The sequence below is a fragment of the Cyanistes caeruleus genome, chromosome Z (genome assembly GCF_971803275.1).
Source record: "Cyanistes caeruleus chromosome Z, bCyaCae1.hap1.1, whole genome shotgun sequence".
Lineage (NCBI taxonomy): Eukaryota > Metazoa > Chordata > Aves > Passeriformes > Paridae > Cyanistes > Cyanistes caeruleus.
The window spans coordinates 57,307,092-57,328,681 of record NC_141732.1 but is presented as its reverse complement, the minus strand read 5'-3'; the positions used below and the strand labels follow the sequence as shown (position 1 = coordinate 57,328,681).

Below are 21,590 nucleotides of genomic sequence, written 5' to 3'. Positions count from 1 at the left end.
TGAGCGAGCACTAGCACAGGTTGTTCAGATCGTGGCGTTTCCACTGTTGGAGATAATCAACCATCTGGACACAGCCCTGGGCAACCTGTTCTGGGTGTCCCTGCTTGTGTAAAGGGTTTGGATCAGATGACCTCCAGAGATCCCTTCCAGCCTCAGCTGTGATTGTGTAACCCTGCATTCCTTAACTCGGGGTAGTGCTCAGTGCATGCTACCAAGGGAGCCTGCTGACCTGAAGAGTGATTCTGTTTTTCACCAGCAATCCAATCTTTATATCCATTAAGTTCAAATCCTTCTCCAGCTGTTGATTGGATCGAATTTTTGTAACCACTTCTTCCCTTAACCTTGTTACTTCCAGTTCTTCTTGAAAGTCCAAGTCACTTTGGTCCAAGAGGTAGGCAAATTTGCGCAGAACAGTCAAGGGTGGATTCTCAGCACCAACTACAGTTGAAGAAAATGGGCTTGTTAGTTGATGTAATACTGAACACTCTTAAAGCCCTCAGGAAACTGATCACTATGCAGAAATTTTGAGCCAGTTTATGCCAGTTAGCAATATTTTTATCATACTTTATTAGTACAGTTATGCAAAATAGTTTCAGCTGTAGAACAACTGTGTTACAAACACTTGCACCTGCTTTTGAAGTTAAATACGAGACTGAGAAATCTCATGTGAAACTTTAAAAAAACCCTGACTGAACACAGTAACATTCTTGTCCCCAGACATACAATATTCAACTGTTACTACTTACTTAGTGTTCTGTAGTCCTCCCTGGCCTTGTTTGCTCTAAGAAATGCTTGTATCTTCACAATTTGGTCATTCTGAAATGGATCAGGATTAGGCAAAAGAATTAATTATGACACAGTTCTGCTCAGAAACATACTGCAAAACTTGCACCCTCTTTCCAGTTTCCTAAAACTGCACCTGTAGTCATACTACCATACTTCAATGCTTCATTCTCAAAATTGAGAAAAATTACTTACGTGATCCTTGAAGTATTGCAGGCGTTTTCTGTAAGCTCTCCTTGCTAGCCACATTTTGACCCATGACTGAATCTGAAAATTAAATAAAATTATAAAAATTAAGGGACACTGTGCAAACTTTTGTATGTGTGTTTTAAATTTACTTTTGAGTGTCTACTTGTGCAGGCATGCTGTTCTCCTGTGCTCAGGGCCATAGATGACCATACCACCAGGCTTCTACTGGTCAGTGACCAGATAAAGTGATTTCCACTAAACCACTAAATAAAGCTGAGATCAAATTTCTACCACCTGTGTGTAACATTATCTTTGGAAATAATTTCTTCCTTCAGGCCCCAGGTCTCAATTCTAAACCAGTCTCCCACAAAAACAGGAGATCCTGTTACAATATTCCATCCGTGATTTAAAATCCAATTTTGACACAATGGTCCCATTAGCATCTCAGAAAAGTGATCGGCTTTCAGAAAGAGATATTCAACAGCTCTTAAGGAAATAATGTACCATCATCCCAAATGCTTTCTAGTTAAGAGTTGGAAAGAGAAATGTAAGGAAATCTGTTTCAAGAGCCCCTCAGGTTCTGCAAAGCCTGTTGGAAGTCAAACACAGAGCTTTCAGAAAGCAATTTGCTGAAGCTATCAATTAAACAACTTTCAACACCATGCAAATTTCTGGAGAACCTCCAGCCTGTGCTCTTAGTCCCTGATTCCCAGGTGGTGACGGATGATGTAAAGGCATAAAACTTACTTGGCCCCCAAAACACATTGGGTGTTCTTACCTTCACAATAGCAGCAACATTGCCTTGAAGCACCTTTAATCTGTCAACATAGCTTTTCCTTTGTTTGAATCCTTTCCAGTAAGCCTATTTTAGAGAAGGCAGGAGACCATTATGCCTAACAAGAAACTAATATTTATTTAATCTATGTAATACACTAAAATCATTAACAGTGTTTATTTTGTAAAAAAAAAATCTGACATTGTGATAAAGAGATAACTAAGGTATGAGTAAGCTTGCCTCCATTTTTTAAGGTGCCCTAATACATTTCACATTAATGTTGACCAATCTCAATACACGTTATTGTCCAATGCTATATCCTTCATCCTCCTGAAATCCTACCACCAGCAGATCCACATCCTTAGCATCCCAGTCCCTGTCTTCATCCCACATAAGCAACTTCCAGCTCATGCCCATTACTGAGCCTCACCTCCCATCCCTGGAACAGCAATGGAGTGCCTCATTCTGGAGACCATCTCTGTCCACAAGGATAACAAGATGATGGTCAGGAATAGGCAGCATGAGTTTGCTGAAGTAAGCATGTACGGGTAAGGGGACAGCAGTGGATATTGTCTACTTGATGTCAGTAGGGATTTCACCACTGTCTCTTAACATCCTCATAGACAAACTCAGGGATGTGGGCTGGATGAGTGGACAGTGAGGTGGATTGAGAACTGGCTGAACAACACATCCCAGAGGATCAAAATCAGTGGCACAGGGTCTATTTGGAAGCCTGTCCCTAGTGATGTCCCTCAAGGTTCAACACTGTAATGTTTAACTTGCTCATCCATGACTTGGATGATGGGGCAAATGCCTGATCAGCAAATTCAGAGGACATAAAGCTGTGAAGAGGAGCTGATACCCCAGAGTGCTGTGCAGCCCTTCAGAAGGACCTCAGCAGGTTGGAGAGATGGGCAGAGAAGAACCATCTGATATTCAGCAAAGGCAAAAGCAGGGTCCTGCACCTGGGGAGGAACAACCTCAGGCACCTGGGGCTGACCTGCTGAGGTGCAGCTTGGAGGAGAAGGACCTGGGGGTCCTGGTAGACAGCAGAGTGTCCTGGTGGCCAAGAAGGCCAGTGGGATCCTGGGGGGGACATTAGGAAGAGCATTGCCAGCAGGTCATGGAAGGTGATCCTGCCCCTGTACTCATCCCTGGTGAGGCCTCACCTGGGACGCTGTGTCTGGTTCTTTGCTACTCAGGACAAGAGAGACATGGAGCTCCTGGAGTGAGTCCAGTGGAGGCTACAGAGATGATGAGGGGTCTGGATGTGGTTCCCTTACAAGGAATAGCTGAGGGAGCTAGGCCTGTTTAGTCTTAAGAAGAAATGACTGAGAGGCTCTCCATCAGTGTCTATCAGTATCTGAAGTGAGATTATCAAGAGATAGAAAGATCAGGCTCTTCTCAGTAGCAAAAAAGACAAGAGGCAATAGACAGACACTGATGTACAAGAAGTTCCATCTGAATATGGGGGAAGAACTTCTTTACTGTGCAAGTGACCATGCACTGGAATAGATGGACCAGAGAAGCTGTGGAGCCTTTGGGGATATTCCTGAACCATGTGGATGCAATCTTCTGCCATGTGCTCTGGTATAGCCTTGCTTGAAAAGTGAGGTTGGATCAGATGACCTACTTTGGTCTCTACTAGCCCTACCCATTCTGTCACTTTGTTGCATCCAGAAGTTGTCCCTCACCTATCTGGACTCACATTATTCTTTCCTTGGCCTCTTCTCCAGGTTAATTCCTTCAGCTGACTCTCCATTTGCTAGCTCAGAATCAAGCACTTGTCAAGGAACGGAGTGAAAGGGATAAAAGATACTTTTACTGCTGCTTTTGCCTATCATCTCTATCAGCCAGTGACACCAGCCTTGTCCTCTATTTGTTGTCCTTCCACAGATAATTTCTACTTTAATGCCAATAGAAAGGAAACAGAGAACAACTTTATTTACCTACATTTCTCCATAATTTGAACCTATTCACACAGACTTTGAACTTCTCAAAGTACAATTCTTTACTGGGCTCAGACACCATGCTGGAAAATGAAAAGTCAATCCCAACAGTCAAAAATCCAAAAGTCAATCAATAACAGCCACTAGAGGAAAAGCTGCTTTTAGTCATAATGAATTAATAAATATAGTTACTGTAGATTAAAAAGAAAAAAATCTCTTGTGTACTTTTCCTGTTTTTTTTCTTTTGTGAGTGGGTGGTGGAATAAATTGCTCCTAATAGGAGCTGAATATTTTACCATTTAAAACCAGTGTGCATGCCTCTCTGTCAGTGTTTTCACCCTCAGCAGAGTATTTCCTTCGTACACCTTTTGGAGTTCAGCAAACTGGAAGCATCCAAGAAATACTTCCAAAGAACACCAGGGCAGCTGCCACTCCCTGTCAAGCTATGACTTCATGAAGCAGAAACAATCCACTTCCAACTAGGGATAGTTTAGTAAGGAATGTGTTTCTTAAGTCATGCTTTGCCAAGGAATTTTTGCTTCGATACTTAGAAAATATCTTCTGTTCTTTGCCAAGGAATTTTTGTTTCAACACTTAACAAATATCTTCTGTTCTTGTATTGTGCATAGTTAGGCACACCACAAAAAATCTGAACGCGTCAGAGCAAAGCCAGGGCTGTGCACTAATGAGCTTTTCCCAAGTAATTTACACTGGAGGTTGATATGATAAATTATTTTAAAATGTGAAAGCACATTTATTTTCAGATGTAGAATTTTGAACTTTCAGCAGCTGCTGAAAACAGGGAGACACATCTGCTTGAGAATTTTATCAGTGGTAGTAATCAGTCATGTAACCTGTTAATATGCAAAAAGCTGCCCAAGCCACATTACCTTCTTGTTCTAGAACAATACCTGTATTTTGATGGCAGATGGTTCCTGGTTTTGAAGATAGGCTTTTCTTTCCTGATAGTTTTTTCTGACTAAGAATCCCCTTGCTCGGGCTTGCAGCCCAACAATCAGATTTTCATTAGCAAGCCACAGCTGCTCTCGATTGTAATCCGCTGTAACTTGCCCAGCAATGTTCTGTTAAGAGATGATGGGAAAAGGTCATTTAAAAGACAAATCTTCCTGGAATTTGGACTGTGTGCTCTCCATCTCTGCAGATTATGTTCACCCTATCCAAGTCCCTCTGATAGGGCCCTACATTTTAATCAGTAAGAAGGAGCTGTGTTGTTACTGCTGAACCCTATAGGAGAGGTAACTGAGCTGCTTTCAAGCTTCAGTTATTCGAGTGGACATGCTATTTTAAGAGAGTATTCTTTTATACATCACCAGGCTTCTGCTTTCCTAGCACTTAGATGTGTCTTGTACAACTCAGGCATCTAGAAATACTAACTGTATTAATAACTAACTCTGTTGAGAAGGACACTCAAGTACTGCTGCATTTGGAATTTCAGAAGGACTTACACTGACTCGAGTTCTTTGTGTAGAGGAGTAAGCCTGTAACTTAGATAACCTGCATCAGAATAACAGAAGAACAAATTACTCAGAGGGTTGTGTGATCTGCTTTGTTCTAAGTTACCTTTCACACTAGCACAAAACCTCTACAGTAAGGGAGCTAAAATAGCACACTCATCCTCCTGAATCTGAAGATACAAGAATTCTTTCAGAAAATTAGATTTAAACAGAATATAGTGGTTCCACCTGCTCACAAATACACCATAAAATTATTTGTTATAGGTCAATGTAAATATATCATAAAATATACAGGGATATGGAAGCAATCAGACTTTTCTCCATTGGTGTCTGCTGATGGTCATTAAAAGAAATGCTGTAACTTCCAGTAAGGAAATCCCTAAATCATTGCCAGACAGTAGACAGGAAGCTGTGCTATCACTGCCTGCTTAGGTGCTGCTCTTGTCAGAAGCAGATACTGATAAAGTGACCTTCAGTTTCACCCATCACATTGTCATGTCTCACACTCTCTCAAATGTTTATGTTTCCTTTGCAATAAACACTGATGTTTATCATATATACCTACCTGTATTTCTTCACCAGTTAACCATGAAGTTTTTGGTACAACTCCTTTGGGGGCAACACAGGTACCTTCCTCAGTTTCCACATTGTAATAGTAATCATACATGGCTTTCATTACAAGTTTAATCCAGGGACTTTCACTAGAACCTAAAAGCAGTTCATACCATTAGTACACAATTGTCTTCTGTTTCACTGATAAATTACAGTTCTCCCTACTCATTTCCCCTCCCTGTGCTTGCTGTGAAGCACTTTGACATGCAAAATCTCTATGTATCTTGTGCCTTTTTGTAGGAAGGATTTTCAAAACACCCTGCTAGGCGGATGAGGGTCATTCCTCTAGTACAAAATGGTGATAAAGGTTAGTGAAACTGCTACAGGGTTGATACAGATCCACTGCTAGCCTCTCCAAACCCCAATGTGCCAAGTTAGTGCTCCCAAAACAGTGTGTCCTCCATCTTACATCATCACTCATAAGTGAAACAGACTGTGTTTATAAAAAATATTTTTCTTGCCTTCTGCTCAAGTTGTGGACTTACTGACTCTTACCTCACACATGACATTTCCTATATCCACATCATTTTCTTATTTATTGCTTTGGTAAACCAGTCTGCATCCTGAACAGGCAGGAAAAACCTCATTTCCTCATGGACGAAAGGCCCCAAGATAAAACCAGTAGGGCATTCAAAATACTCATGTTGCAAAGTGAAACATTCCCATCTACTCTAAGAATGGGTACTACACTGACAGTAATTTTTTTTGTAACCATTAGCTAACCTTGGCTGCTGTTATCTACAACCAACTTTTGCAGCCCCTAACGTGACAAAACATGCCATCATCTGCTAAGAACAGATTCTAGCCCCAGCTTCTGCTGGTAACTGCTGTCCTGGCAATGCACAGGGACCATAACTGGGCTGTGAACACTGTCAGATACTGGCTTGATCTTTGACAGCAATCTGTGAGACTGATGTGTGCATCTCTGCAGCTGCTAATATGAAAAAAATTTACCAGCAAGTAATATGGTTTTCTGAGAGAATAGATTATTCTATTGACAGTCACAGAGAAGCTGCCCAAAATTCACTCAGAGGAGGGTTTGAGATTTTAGAAAGTCTCAGCTAGACTTTAGAAGTCACTAGACTTACTTCTCAGTATGCACTGTGGTCTGCATTATGTGCACAACAGTACAATATCATGTAAAAATGAACTTGGAAAAGTATAGCATAAAAAGATTTTAAAGCAGCAGCTGTGTCCTTCAATTTACAGCAATTTTAGGTAAACTTCCTGCTCTAGCTTTCTGGCTGCCTCAGAGATCTGGACATATGGAACTGTCCTGTTTAGGAAATTTTTTACCTTCCGTAGTTTTCTTGTTCTTGGCTTCAGAGAGGTTCCTGAAGTAGGCTTCAGCACATTCAGGAATGACTCTTAGTCCAAACCTTGACTGTAGTATCATGAGGATTGGCTGTGAATCACCTTTCTCCAAGCTCTTGTTAATCATTGATACTCCAACAGCCACTAGGGTAAAAAATAACATAGAAAAATTAGGTGTCTTATACTCTACTTACCCATAACTCTAGCCTCCAGAAACTTTGAAAATGGACTTCTAATGTTGTCACACCCAGACAACACGGCATACACAGCAATTCAGTGCTTTATCTATTTTCAGCCTCCTTCATGCATGCAAGGAGAAGTATTTTGGAGAACAGCAAGCATGTTAGGTCGAAAGTGTGCTCCACCCAGGCTGGGATGCAGCCACAGCACAGTGAGAGCAGTCTGAGGGCATAGCTGCTCCCCATCAAGTGACATACCAGGTGGCAGTAGGGCAGGGGCTGAGAACACCTACACACTCAGCCTGCCCTAACAGACCTTCTGCTGATCACTTGGGAGCCCTCTAGAGGTACACAAAGTCATTTGGTTACAGGCTGTAAACATTAACATTCATTTATACTGTACAAAATGGGAATTAAAACTGGTTGCCTTGAGTAAATTCTTGCAGCAACCTAGTCAGCATCCTGAAGCAACCCCTTCTTGAACTCACCTCCACAGGAACTTGTTTAAAGATAATTAATGCCCTCGAATTTGCCAGAGATGCAGCTTTTGCTTTCAGGACATATAAAAGCACCCTGAGAGGTGATGCTGTGAAGCATAGGCAGACTTTGATGTTATATGGCATTACCCATACTCTAATTCAGGACTTCCTCGTGCAGATCCCACCATCTCCGAGGGAACAGATTTCACCACACCTGGCAGCATACATGTGTAAGCACGTGCCACTTCAAAAGTACCTTACCCACTAGATATTTAGGCTGCTTTAGAAATGGCAACCCTGGTCTTTAAAGGTGTTCCTTCGCATCTAAATTCAAGATCCACGCACAGAGAAACAGATCTAAAACGTCCACAATATGTCCTAGCTTGAGAGAATCTGGCTACCTTTGCACCCCACAGCTGCACTTCATGCTGCAGCACCAAACACTTTCCCTGATCTTATACTGACCTGGATCTGTCTATCCACATCAGTATAAAGGAGGTCCCTGCACATACACTGAATACACAAGAGCTGACCCAAAATGCATTCAGTACCAGAAGCTCATGTACAGGAGTTATTCCATGAGACTGAGCAAGCAGGAAAGGATTTCAGTGATAGAAACAGTTTTTCTTTGCTAGTTTGACTAAGGTGGGTAGCTCTGGCTAGGCAGTAAGAGATCAGCCAAAAATACATTGTCAGCCAGCTGAGAAAGAAGGCGGACACACAATACCATACCACCACCATCTGGATTTCTATCTGATAGCATCCTGCTAATTTTCTGTGCTTTGAAACAGACTTCTGCCCAGCACAAGTGTACTGGAGATGTCTTTCTGCCATTGCTGTGGCACTGTGATATCCAGGCATCTGGCCTCAGCAGCAAGGAAGCAGAAAAAACTGGGAAGCCACACATTACAGCTGGCTGCTGCTGGCCCAGACTCACACACGGCCCCATGTGCCACATCAACTCAGTTCAGCAGTATTTGAATGCTTTCCTTCCTCCTTTTCATCATGTAGTTAAGGGTGCTGGAAGATATTTTTAGAAAGATGAAAGAAAACACAGCTTAAGCTAAGATTTGTTTATGTAGGTCTGCTGTCATCTGGCTTTCCCTCATCTTTTAATTAATTATGCCTGTATTTTTGAAGGAAAATATAAGAAAAGTGTTTCTCAGGGGAAAAAAAACTCAACAGAAATTATTCCATTCATTTTAAGTGCTAGCAATTAATACTGTGGCTGCTTCTCTAGAGAAAGGCCATTTGGACCCTGGAAAAATTGTGAGATAACTGGGGATTAGCTGTTCCCAAGTGCCAGAAAACTGTCAGCTCCTGTCTACTTCTCCAGCAGTTGGGATGCCAGTACCAGATCAACACTGCAAAGGGCTCTTTTCCACACCCATCCTCCCTTTTAAACAGCTGTGATATACAAAGCCACAGCTGTCTGGTGTGATAAGCCTGAATTCTCAAACAAGGCCAAAGATCAGCTTTTTCCTATAACTTGGACTCTCTCAGGATGCACAGACTTCCTGCTTTGACAGACTCTTCCTGTGCAAGGCTGAAGTCAGTGTTCAAATCTACTCCTGAAGGCTATACAGCTGATACTTGGCTGATCTCTTTTTGTCCTCCACTTAGATAAAGAGTACAATGGTTGAACTTATTCAAGAAGTGAAGCAAGGTGATGCAAAACACACAGCAAGCACCACAGTGAATTAGGAAGTGCACCAGCACTTACTGAACACTTCTTCCTAAATAAAGGTACAATATACAGAGACCTTTACTGACAGTGAAAACTGTAAAAGCCTTTCAAATTTTAATACTGTACCATATTTATATAAGACATAAAAGTTGGTTTGGAAGTGATCGAGACTGTTTCAGTACTGCTGCCAGTACCTTCTCTTATTTTACTGCTTTTTTTATTGCCATTACTGCAGCAATCTCAAAACCAATTTTTTAACTGACGAATACATCTTTGACTACCTTGAAAAAGTTCTGGAGTTGTTTGCCTTTCAAAAAATAACGCTTGTGTGATAGACCAAATAAAAGTTCCTTTCCAAGTTGTGACCAAGGTGAACCTTAAGTTTAGACTATGTGAACACAACATGCAAACTTCCTGAGACAGGATGGTTCCTAAAACCTATTGGTTATAGGAAGTATCAGGTTCTTCACCATGGGGAAATGTTAAATCTCAGGTTTTAACTGCAATACTTCAGAGCTCTTTAAGAGTATGCTGCACTGACAGCTTCCTTTCAACCCACAGGGCAGAGTACATGAAATCAGTATTTTTTTCCTTAAAGTGAAATGTTAAAACAGTTCCACTGACATCCTTGATTGTGAAAAGCTTTGCATTTACTACCAAAACAGATTATAAGAAAACATCTTAGTACAACAGCTAAGTAGTGGATGAACCAGTGGTTTACCATTAGCAACATTGTATAGTATTGCTGTATTAATTATGCTGTCCTAGTTTCTGCAGACTGCTTATAATACATATTCTTAATGGTTTTACACCAGTGAACGCAAATGAGGGTGTTTTCAAGTTGTTCTTTATGTTTAACTCAAACCCGTTTATAAGCTATGCATTTCCTTCCCTTCTCTGTGCTCGTGTTTCCTCACGGCTCTGGGTAGCATTCACAGGAAACAGGTTTTTCCACAGAAAAGGGTATCAGCACTCCTCAGTACAAAAGCTTGGTTGAGACAATGTGGGTGTATCTGACCCTATATTTCAGAAGACAGGAGCCCAGTGCTTTCCATGGATGTGACCTACAAAAATACCTCCTTCCTCAGCTATCTTCAGTGTATCTGCCTTGTTACACGAGGACCATATTAGCTGTTTAGATCAATTCTAAAGTAGTAGTAACACAAAACGCAATGTTCCTGTAGCAGGGACAGCTATTTGTAATGCCAGCTGCGTTCTCTCCCACCCTTAAGTTCCCAAGCAGTTCCTCCTCCTGCGGTGCCGGTGGGCTCACAGTGGCCGCAGTGCGCAGGGATGGCTGAGCACAGTGCTGCAGGAATGCACCGACTCCAGCACTCGCATTCACAGGCTGCTATAAGGTGCAACAGAAGGCAACACTGACTCACCCAAAGCCAAGTGAAGCAGAAGGCTGGCCAATACCCAGTGCTTTGTCTGAGCTGGAACAGTGTGCCCACTGTCTCCAGTGGTCTCCAGTGTGCCCTGTAAACCCAGAGGGGCTTGCTTCTACATTACTTCCCAAAATATATTATGTGTTATGAATATTTTTTCTAAAATTATTATAATCAGCCAAAGCTTTGACAAAAAGTGTTGAGTGCATTCAGGACACAGAACTCTGACAGATTAAGATTCACCATTTTTCCTACAGATTTCCTCTTCCTTACAAATTGGAAGAGCAAATACTTTTAAAAAATACCTAGCATTCCTTTTACCCTGCTTTAAAAGTTAATATGCTCCTGATTTTCATTTGTCAGCACTCCATAAAAGACAATATTTCTTTCTATTGAACAAGTAAAGTGTCAAACATAAAAATTTCCTCTTAAAATATGCATAAAGATTTTAGTCTTATGCATAGCAATACAAGCTCCTGAACAGCATATCCTTTCTCATTCATATTTTTCAGGAGCTACATGAAGATACACTGACATTTTAAAGGATTTGTCATGATGTTAACCTGCATAAACAAATCCACTGGATTATTAGCCACACCTTAAAGATCACCACTTTAGATAGACCTAACACCACTCCTGTAGTTTTAAGTCATCTCAGTTTTAGTATGACAAAGAACACACATTCATTTATTTTCATGTATTTAAAGGGCTTCCAACTTCCCTGAAGTGGAAAATGTAAATTACTGATTTCAGTTTCCTAAGACCAAGAAAAAACAAGAGCAATGCAATTCAGGTTAATGCTTACAGATTGCTGCTTCTTTTAAGTTGTTATTGCTGTCATTGATTCCTCTTTGTATTTCATCCAGCCACAGAAGTGCTGATTCATCTTGAGATTCCTGGAAATAGGACAGTAAAAAGCCTTGAAAAAACTGAATAGTAAGTGTTGTCTCAGTATTCTGATACAGCTCCAATATACAATATACTTTGCTTTGCAAAGCCCTTGAACACTAAGCAGGATTTGTTGAAAATCATCAATGAAACACATTCATATTCTATTTACTGACTTGAAAAAGTTCCTGTTCAGATACAAAGCTCTGAAAGTTTTGATGTCTAGAAGAACAGGAGAATTTGCTGATCATGCTGGCATAGGATTCATTTTACTACAGATCAATAAAAATTGAAACATTTTTATTTCCATGATATGTAGGCAAAATAGTCTGAGTCACAAAATCACATTATCAGGCAGCACTGTGATAGTAGGACAGAGCAGCAGAAGACTGCAGGAAGTTGGCCTTCTTTCGAAATCTCTTATTTGGATAGGATCAAGACAGCTGAGGTTTAGTAGTGATGACTTAGCTTATGCCAACATTTCTGTAATTAAGCAGGTTTAGTAATGATGACTTAGCTCATGCAAACATTTCTGTAATTAAGCAGCAGAATAGGTACCACTCTTTCAGGCCTAAAGTGCGTGACATTAAACCCAAGTTAAAATAAAAGGTGTAGTAGAGTGGGCTCCACATCCCCACTAACCAGCCCTACTGCCCAGGTTCACTGGTGATACCAGCACTTCAGCAGATAAAACAGGGTTAAAGTAATATTTAAAATCTAATCCAGCAGGTGGGTGAGAAATTCATGCTAAAGTGGAAATGGGAGAGCCAGGCCTATAATAGACTAATGATGAGAGAAGCTGGAATGTATCAACTGAGAGAGATCTAGGATGATATACACACAAATATTTCAGGGAAAAAAAAAACCATCTAGAAACACATTCAAACTAAAACAGTGTGGACAAAGAAGCAGCTTTGCAATGAGTATCCCTGGTTAAGCACTGAACCTCAGGCTGAAGATCTAATAAATCTGATATCCATAGAGGCTACAAAGAGAGAACAGGGTAAAAAACCCAAAAGACATGCTCTTCAGCTTGCATTATATATGTAAACAAGGTAGCAGAATACATAAATAACATGGATGGTGTCAGACAATCACAGGACAGTGGACACATACTGCTTATTTTTCCATCAATTGAGAATTAGAGACTTGGGAGAATGTTTAATAAATTCCCGGATTGCCACTGAATTTTGAGAAAAGCATTGAGAAACTGAAAAAAATTCTTCATGTGATATCCAGCTTTTACACATTAAATACAAGAACAGACACAAATATTGCTCTGGAGACATGCACAGTTTATGCTGAGCCTCGCAACAAGCCTGGAAGTCAGACCAAGACTTGGGCTAATTTTGCTTGCTGAAACAAGCTGTTGTAATTTGGCATTGAAGGAAAAAAGAAAAAAAAAAAGTGGGGGGAAAAAAAAAAAAGCCAGGCAGAGAAAAAGGAAGGAATCAACAAAGGAGCAAATGAAAATAGGGGAAAGGTTTTAGAGACTGCAGTCTGTGGAGTGGTGTAAACTCTCTGAGGGGAGACAGTAGGTGGACTGAAGGATTTAGACAGCTAACAGTGGATAGGAAGGCAAAAGGCAGAGCAGAATGCAATTTTCCTAAGGCATGTTTGTATGTGCAGCTTCGTTCTAAACTGAGATCATCACACTATTCTGCAAGCCCGGCTTTTCCCTGGAGAAAGGCACAGCGTTGAGCCACGTGACATTTTGGTCTCTGAATGAGACCCTTGAGGATTTACTAAACACACCCCTTGATTTTTCCAGAAAGCACGTTTTTACTCCAAATACCTGTATGTACAAATTTCAGCAGAACCCTGTATATCATCTACAGGCTTGTGGCAAATTAGGAGTTAAATTGCTGCTGTAAAGCAATTTTATCTCTGTGTTGGGCTGAGGCTGAAACTGAGTCATGTGTGCATACTTGGATACGTCACACCCTCTTGCTGTAGTAGACAAAGAACAAATTAGCTCCTTACCATAAACCTCACGCTTACAGGATGCTTTTGGAGGACAGATCAATCATTCTTTAGTCCCTTACAGAGGTGAACCCCCCCGCCCCAAACGCCTCTTGAGATGAACTAGCGCAGCACCATCGTTCAGCGGGCTGGATTTCACGCACTACAATGAAGATACTGTTTTTCACTGGACTGCTCTCTCTTACCTCCAGTTTTTGCACTACTGGTGAGTCTTCCTTTCTGTATCTATTCCATCATTCAGTAACATCGACTTTTTGATAACACTGTTGCTCTACCAACTGTGAACTTGAAATGAGTTGTACATGCCAATTACAGCAAACTGCTCCAGGATGTCTCCTTTTACGCAGATATTTATTCTTTCATTTCAGTAAAACCTTACCTCTGCCAGTCATTTTCTATAAAGGATTTTATTTAAGGGAACTTTCTGCACTTACTGAAGACACATTTTTATCTAGTATTTTTGTAACAATATGATAATTTTAAACCTGTAGTGTCTTGTTTTACAACTTAACAGACGGTGTTGTTAGAAGGAAGTGCTAAGATTACTATTGTGATAAAAATAACTAAAGGAAATGATCAAATAATAAAAGTGTTTCTTTTCCTTTCTAGAATTAGAACTGTTTCCAAACCAAGCTCATTTTGAAAAGCTGATATACATAAATACATATATAAAAAAATGTACACACACACACATATATAATATTCAAACACATATATATGTATTTATACCTATTTCTATCTATCTATATATATCTATACACACACCAACCCATGCAGGTACATGTATGACATTCAATGAGCAGTTAAAACTAGTTTTCTGAAGTAACCTACTGAAAAAACTACTAATAACTATGCAGTCTACTAATCATTATTTTAAAAATTCTACAGTAAATCTGCCAGTGAGCATTAATAAAACTGTTTTCCTTATTTTATTCAAACATAGAAAGGTAAAATAAAGTTCAAATATTTTAATCCATATTTCAGTTTGCTTATGAATTCCAGTTTCGTGGTGCGTGCTGTAGGCTTTACAATAAGTACTTTTGCATTAAATGCAGCTAAGAAAGTTTAAGTAACGCAAATACTTACACAGCTGTTTACTCTGCAAATTCTATTTTACAACACATGGCTTTAAAAAGCATTTTGAACACGTTTGTGCTTCATGTGGAAATGTAGATGTCTCTACAAATTTCTCAAGATTGAGGAACAGGTGTTAACTAAATAGTATTACTGGTTTTTGCCCACATGCTGACAATATTTACTCACTGAAAATTTTCCTGCTGCTTGAAAGTTTTGATTCACTTCACAGTAAATTACACCTAATACCTGCCCAACCATTTGTTTTCGATTCTCAAGGCACTGCCCCTGCTCAGGTATAAGAACCTGAAAAGACCTGGTTTGCTTTAGTCAGAAGCTGAAAAATAACAATTTTGCATGTGAGACCAAAAAAACCAAAGGTAATTTCAGTTTTCTAACTGGAAAGTTTCAGTCTGTGTTAGGCCAGATAGTGTTTTTTTTGCATCTTTTGCAGTCATGGATTTGATGGCAGTAATGGTGTTTAATCAAGCCTAAACAAAGACTGTTTATATAATGAATGACCAGCATTCTACTACTGGGAAAAACACTCCACTGGTCATAACATTACAGAAGTGTCTGATATTTTTCACCAAAGATTACTGAAAACATGCAAAATGCAGAAAGATCAGCTAACACTACATTAATGATGAATTTTCAAGATTTGGTGTGAAATGATAAAAGAAGAGTTTTGTTTGTACATTCGAACACCCAAAGCAGAGGAGAATGTCCCCAAATCTTTTAAAGTAATACTATTTCTCACATAAAGATGGTTATCTCTGTTCCTGAAGGTGAGTTATATTGTTAATACAGTAGTTTGTCCCTTTTAACAATTTTAACTTTGTTTTTTTCCTAAGCTTCAGGATTCGCACTGAATGGCTCTGCAATTAAAACAGTGTCTCTTATCAAAACTTTTCGTGGAATTTCAGCAGGAGACTATGATTACATCCCCCCTTATGCTATAGAAGGGGAAACAACAACCATCCATATCAGAGAAAACAAATGCACTTCAAAAAAGTCAAATGACTCCACGTTAACAGAAGTGAGCAATGCCACGCTGGAGTACCTGACCAGCTCTCTGAGCACCAAGCTAATACCTGCTGTCTACCTCAGTGCTGTTTTATTGGGCGTACCGTCTAATGCCATCATTTTGTGGATGCTGCTCTTCAGGATCCGCTCCGTCTGCACGGCCGTTCTCTACACAAACTTGGCTGTTTCAGACCTGCTCTTCTGCATCATGCTGCCCTTCAAAATAGCCTACCACATCAACGGGAACAACTGGATATTCGGGGAGACCATGTGTCGAGCGGCCACGGCGGTGTTCTACGGCAACATGTACTGCTCCATTCTGCTGCTCACGTGCATCAGCGTCAGCCGCTATGTGGCCATCGTTCACCCCTTCACCTACAAGAGCCTCCCGAAGCGCGCCTACGCCGTCGCAGCCTGCGCTGCCGTGTGGGCCGTCGTCTTCTTGTACATGCTCCCGCTTGCCATCATGCAGCAAAGCTATTACGTGAAGCAGCTGGACATTTATACCTGCCACGACGTGCACAGCGCCTGTGAAACCGTATCTTCCTTCCAGTTCTACTACTACGTGTCCTTAGCTGTATTCGGGTTCTTAATACCGCTTGCAACTATCATCTTCTGCTACGTCTCAATTATACGGACACTCAAGACTCAGGAATGGTTCTGGTATGTCAAAGTCAGTCTTTTGATTCTTACCATCTTTGCTATTTGCTTTGTGCCAAGCAATATTATCCTTATTGTCCATCACATCAACTATTACTATAACAACACAGATGGGTTGTATTCTTTCTATCTAATTGCTTTATGTCTTAGCAGCCTAAATAGTTGTCTTGATCCTTTCCTTTATTTTCTGATGTCAAAAATTAGAAGTCAATCCAATACTTATCTAACAATGGTTAAAATATCCAGGGAAAAATGAATTTATTTATATTACTGGAATTATGATTTTAAATAGTATTAACACAGACAGCAACAAATCTCAGGTGTGACATTTGTACTTCAAGTAAAATGTGTTAGAAAACACAATCTCAGTTGAATTTACTTCCTTCTGCACAAGAAATATCTCCAAAAATACACTTCCCCAGCTCTATAACTTTATTACATGTATTGCAACACCTGTGTACCTAGATTAAGGGAAGTTGCTCTGCACCTCCTTTTCCTTCTGAGATCACTTTCTGGCCATGGAGAAGCTGCCAGAGTATCAGTCACCACAGCCTCTAAATACCAGAAGAGGAGTCAGCATCCAAACAGCACTTCTCGGGCAACTCATGGCACTTCAAATTAGCTCTCAGCCAACAATCACTGCAGGAACAGTGATGCAAAAACAAGTTTTTGGCCTGGTGAAAATGGGAGCAAGTAAAAGCACTTTCTACATGCCTGGGAGCAGTCAAAAGCAAATACTTCCCTGGATGTTGGAAACATAGTGTTTCCAGAACAGTAAATCTACAGCCATGGACACAGAACCTGACTTTTCTAAGGCTACCTCCTCTCCCATGAGGCTGCTTAACCAGCTCTGCACTGGAGACTTGTTCTTCCACTTCATCAGCGCCTGTCCTCCCCTAACCACAGGAATCGCTGGGAGCTAACCCTTATCAGTGTGAACCCAGGCATCTATTACTCTTGCTTGGTAAGCATTACAGGGAAACTATTTTGTAGTATTCTCTATTTCCACATCCTCACAGGAAATGCCTAGAGTCTTACAAACACTGCAGCTAGTTACCATTGACTGTTAGTAAAACAATGGGTCAACTTTTACCTTTACAGAAACTCAAAACCCACATATATACTAAGTTCCTAGAAAATAAGCTCAGTAGCTGTCATTTGAATTTGTAACTGCAGCATGTAAATGGGGATAAAAATGTTTTGTGTTGTTTTGATAACAGTATTGTAAAAAATATTTACTTAAATAAAATAAGTTGCACTGGAAAATACCCCAAGGGAATTTGCAGCCTGGTGAGGTTCCCCTTTTTCTATTTCTTCCGGGTCTTATTTAAAGTTTTTCTCCTGCCATTCCTTCAACATGCACAAGGACAAATTTTAAAGAGAACTCTAAAATAATTCAAATATTACAAAACTATTGAAAATATAAAGAAGACTAAACCTGACTAAAACCTCTGTACCTATCACACAAAATCCCCTACAACCGAACACAGTAGTTTGGTCCATCTGCTTAACTTTCCAGTTAGCCACAATATGCTCTCTTAACACAGGGTTTCTCTCCACTGGGACCTGAATACATTTGGTTTGGAAAGGCTTTCAGAACTGTTAAAAGCTGTGGTTTAAGATTTACAGGACAAAATATGTTCCAGGTTTGCATTTTCAGTTTCAAGCAAGGAACAAATGGGCCAGATATGAGATAAGGACCTGTAATGGGTTCTGGTGGATTAGGGGGCAGATTCCCCCACATCACCACGGCTATGGGGAAGTGACAGCAAGCTGCTTAGAACAAGTGAGTAGGTCTGACACGTATGTTTTTTTCCAGATGTTGGGGCAGGAAGTTTATTGGGAGACCTATCTGATCCTTGTAAATCAAATACTTCCTTTTACCACAGCTCACTCTTAAAATATGCAAAACACAAATTAAGACAGATCTGCTTTATAAACAGGGAAATGTGTGTAAACATGGAAAACAGACTTCAGAAATTGCACTACCTTTACAATTGTGTATGGATTTTTTTAAAGAAATGTCAGTCTAAATCATATTTTTATCTAAATAATGTTCATATCTATGATCAATTACTGTAAAGAGTAAGTATGCATCAAAGTGTTTCTTTCGGGAGCACTCTGTCTTGCTCTCTTCTGAGACAGGAGCAACACTCCTGTTCACAGAGAAGGTGCTCTAAAGCAGTAGTCAAAAGACTGCAAAACCAAAATAGCTCAGGAGAGAAAGGCCAGCAGAAGTCTCTAGGAACATCAAAAATCTTAGAATGAGAAGACTTGAAAGATATTGTACAATTTTTTTTTTCAAAATTTGGAAACACTCCTTTGTTTCCTATGAGCACACTCACACGAGGACAGGAGCAGGCACCAGGTTTGCATCTGGGGAGGCCTGGGGCAGCTGGCAGGAGTGAGCCAGGGTAGGGCTGCTGTGTGCAGGCACCTGTGCACTGTAGATCTCTGCCTTGGGGACGTGCTGGCTCGCTGTGCACGCACATGGCACTAGGCATGTCCCGGGTCAGCAGTGCGCAGCCAGCACCTGCACTGTGCACAAGCACTGGCACGGCCCAGCCAGGACAGGTGAAGTCAGGATGCCCAAATCCCTCTCCCAGCACATGTGGTGAGGTATAAGGCTTTTCAGTACTGAGGGCTCTGTGAAACCAGCCCTTACCTGGCAACCATGGTGAGAAATTGACTTGTGCAAGTGCCTTTCTGGAGTTGTGACAGCAGATTACACAAACGCATGGTTTCAGAGCAGGTACCCCAGGTGAGGTGACACAAATGCTGGAAGATACTTCACAAGCCAAAGTCTGAAAAGTTCGACATTTCAGCTCACCATGTTACCTTAGGGACACACACTGTGAATTTTAATAATGTTTTCCAGACACTGGACATTTTAAGTGCTGTGCTAGTAGTTTTAGCTAATCTTGTGCTCAGCCACATCCTGCAAGCTGCTAGGCTGTTTGTTTATGCTTCCCTGAGCTGTAATGCTAAACAGGCCACTGCTTTTGGGGAAGCAGATAGCAACATCCTGCTGAGATAGGTTTAAACTTAAGGCACATACAAGACCATCAGCTTGTTATTGCATGATAAAACTGTAAAATAATTATGTACAAAACTCCACTATAATAAAGCAACATAAGCAAAGGAGACTCCTCAAAATAATTCCCAGAGATTTCTTAAACAACACCAAAATTGTTATTTCCTTCTGGCAAAAACCTCAATTTCCATCCATATTGTAGCTATCTGCCTGACACAGTCCTGTAACTGTATCCTTACACAAATCCATAACTATGTGAGTATTGCTGCTGCCCATGCTTTGTAATAGCTGCAGCAACCTAGTAGAATGTAAATAAGCGAGACTACAGCAGCAGCAAGACATATGCAGAAAATGCCTTAATTTTGCTACATTGAGAATCAATTCATTTTGCCAGTTGAAATAAGTTATAATGCAAAATTACTTAGTACCAGTTTGTTGTCACTGGCTTATTTACAACCTCACTGGGCAAAGGTAATGAAGACATCAGGAGATCAGGGTAGAGACACAGAATCAAGTGAAAAGAATTGGCATTTCACTCCTCACAGAGAAAAAGAGTAGAAATTGTAACCTTGCATTTCTGTGCTTTGGCATGGTGCAGAACATCCTGATAATGCCTTGCATTTACTGGTCTCACATCTTGCAGCTTCGCTGTGGGCAATAGCAGAGCTTCTAGAGTTTTCTCAGGATTTCCTTGGTCAACTGCTTCATTAATGTGTCCAATTGCAATGATTCCTATGAAACAGAGAAGTTATTAAAGATGCACTTATCAAAGGAAATTGCAACTTTTGTGATATCACGTACAAACAAAGCAGTAACATGAAGAACAGAAAAATCACAAAACAAGAAGCAGAGGCAGCAACAGCAGCTGATTTTTAATTATTTTTGTTCCTATATGCATTTGAAGCTATTGTGCTATACTGCTTTCCTTCCTATCATAGTTACTGATATATCTGGAGAAAAGTCTTCCTAAAAATCAAAATTATCCTTGACAAAAAAGAGAAAACAGATTTTCCTATTTTCTGGGAACAAGCACCTACATAAAGCTTAAGAAAAAGTTGGGTGCCACGTATTTATGTGTTTTACATGCTGGCTCACAGTGCTGAAAATTTTATTTTCAATTGATTTCAGACCACATTACTTGAAACCCTGATTTAGACAAATACATATATACTGCACTCCCAGCTACAGCATTACCTAGCAACTTAACTTCATTTCTTGTAATTTCACTGTAAATAACCAGTCTGACAATGCTGACCAGTGGCACCCAGTATTTCAGTCAGGAAGTAAGGACGGGTGTATTTAATAAAACCTTAACTCATTTTCTTCAGACTGGGCCCAACAGTCTCAAATCAATTTCCTCCTGCCCCTAAACAGTACTAAAATGCCCTGCTTGTGGTCACTAAAGCCTCCCTAAGGAAGGCATCAGTCAAGGGTTTCACCATCACCTGTGAGGGATGACATCCCCACTCCCAGTGGACCGGACCATCCTTCACGAGACCCACCACAGCCCACCTGGTGACGTCACAGATCCAGGTCATCATAAGGCTTGGGGAAATGAGGAATTTTTCCAAGGTGGTCCAAAAGAGGGACTATGCAGATATGGGACTTGCTTATGGAAGCAGGGGCCTCCCTTCTTCCTCTTCTGTCTGCCCATCTGCCCTCTCTGAACATTCCCAGGCAGAGGTCAGTGTGTCAGTGTCACTGAGGGCAAGAGCAGCTGTTTTGGTACTGAAGACTTTCACTGCTACTGCAAGGTCTGTTCCAACTCCTACTAAGTGCAGAGTTTCAGACAATAAAGTGACTCTGCCAGACAAATAAGCTTCTCACCACCCCAGCTTGCCAGAGGGCATACATGGCAAGCAACCATGTGAGGATCCATGGCAACCACTGGACTACGTTTAGGAAGCAATAATCCAGCCAGTTTAAGAAATTCTGCAGCATAAAATTTCCCCTACCAGTATGAAGCAGCGGCATGCCTGACACTAAGGGCAGTAGAGGAAGGGCACAAGCAGCCTGTGTCTTACAGAGGCTCTCGAGGTGTACTGAGACTGTTTCTGAAATGGCAGGCAGACTGAAAGCTGCCTCTCATTCCCTG

At 40.8% G+C, this 21,590-nt stretch overlaps 2 protein-coding genes across 10 annotated transcripts in view; one reads left to right on the top strand and one right to left on the bottom strand.

Annotated features, from left to right (window-relative positions):
* IQGAP2 (IQ motif containing GTPase activating protein 2) overlaps window positions 1–21,590 on the bottom strand; it is a 124,970-nt gene that overhangs the window by 17,790 nt on the left and 85,590 nt on the right. For all 9 annotated transcript variants that reach the window (XM_086869188.1, XM_086869186.1, XM_086869190.1 and 6 more), the window contains 9 exons: window positions 20,064–20,227; window positions 11,636–11,726; window positions 7,080–7,241; window positions 5,737–5,879; window positions 4,608–4,778; window positions 1,751–1,834; window positions 979–1,050; window positions 747–816; window positions 230–438 (listed from right to left, as the gene is read on the bottom strand). In XM_086869188.1, the coding sequence (XP_086725314.1) occupies window positions 230–438; window positions 747–816; window positions 979–1,050; window positions 1,751–1,834; window positions 4,608–4,778; window positions 5,737–5,879; window positions 7,080–7,241; window positions 11,636–11,726; window positions 20,064–20,227 (1,166 nt within the window). The remainder of the gene's footprint in view (window positions 1–229; window positions 439–746; window positions 817–978; window positions 1,051–1,750; window positions 1,835–4,607; window positions 4,779–5,736; window positions 5,880–7,079; window positions 7,242–11,635; window positions 11,727–20,063; window positions 20,228–21,590) is intronic.
* F2RL2 (coagulation factor II thrombin receptor like 2) lies at window positions 13,582–17,727 on the top strand. The gene is made up of 2 exons (XM_023943570.2): window positions 13,582–13,906; window positions 15,630–17,727. The coding sequence occupies exons 1-2, from the start codon at window positions 13,849–13,851 to the stop codon at window positions 16,715–16,717; spliced, it is 1,146 nt and encodes a 381-aa protein (XP_023799338.2). The 5' UTR covers window positions 13,582–13,848; the 3' UTR covers window positions 16,718–17,727.

Coding starts and splice junctions, on each gene's coding strand:
- F2RL2 (XM_023943570.2), top strand. CDS start 13,849: ATGAAGATACTGTTTTTCACTGGACTGCTCTCTCTTACCTCCAGTTTT. Junction 13,907..15,629: donor CTCCAGTTTTTGCACTACTG/GTGAGTCTTCCT, acceptor TTTTTTCCTAAG/CTTCAGGATTCGCACTGAAT.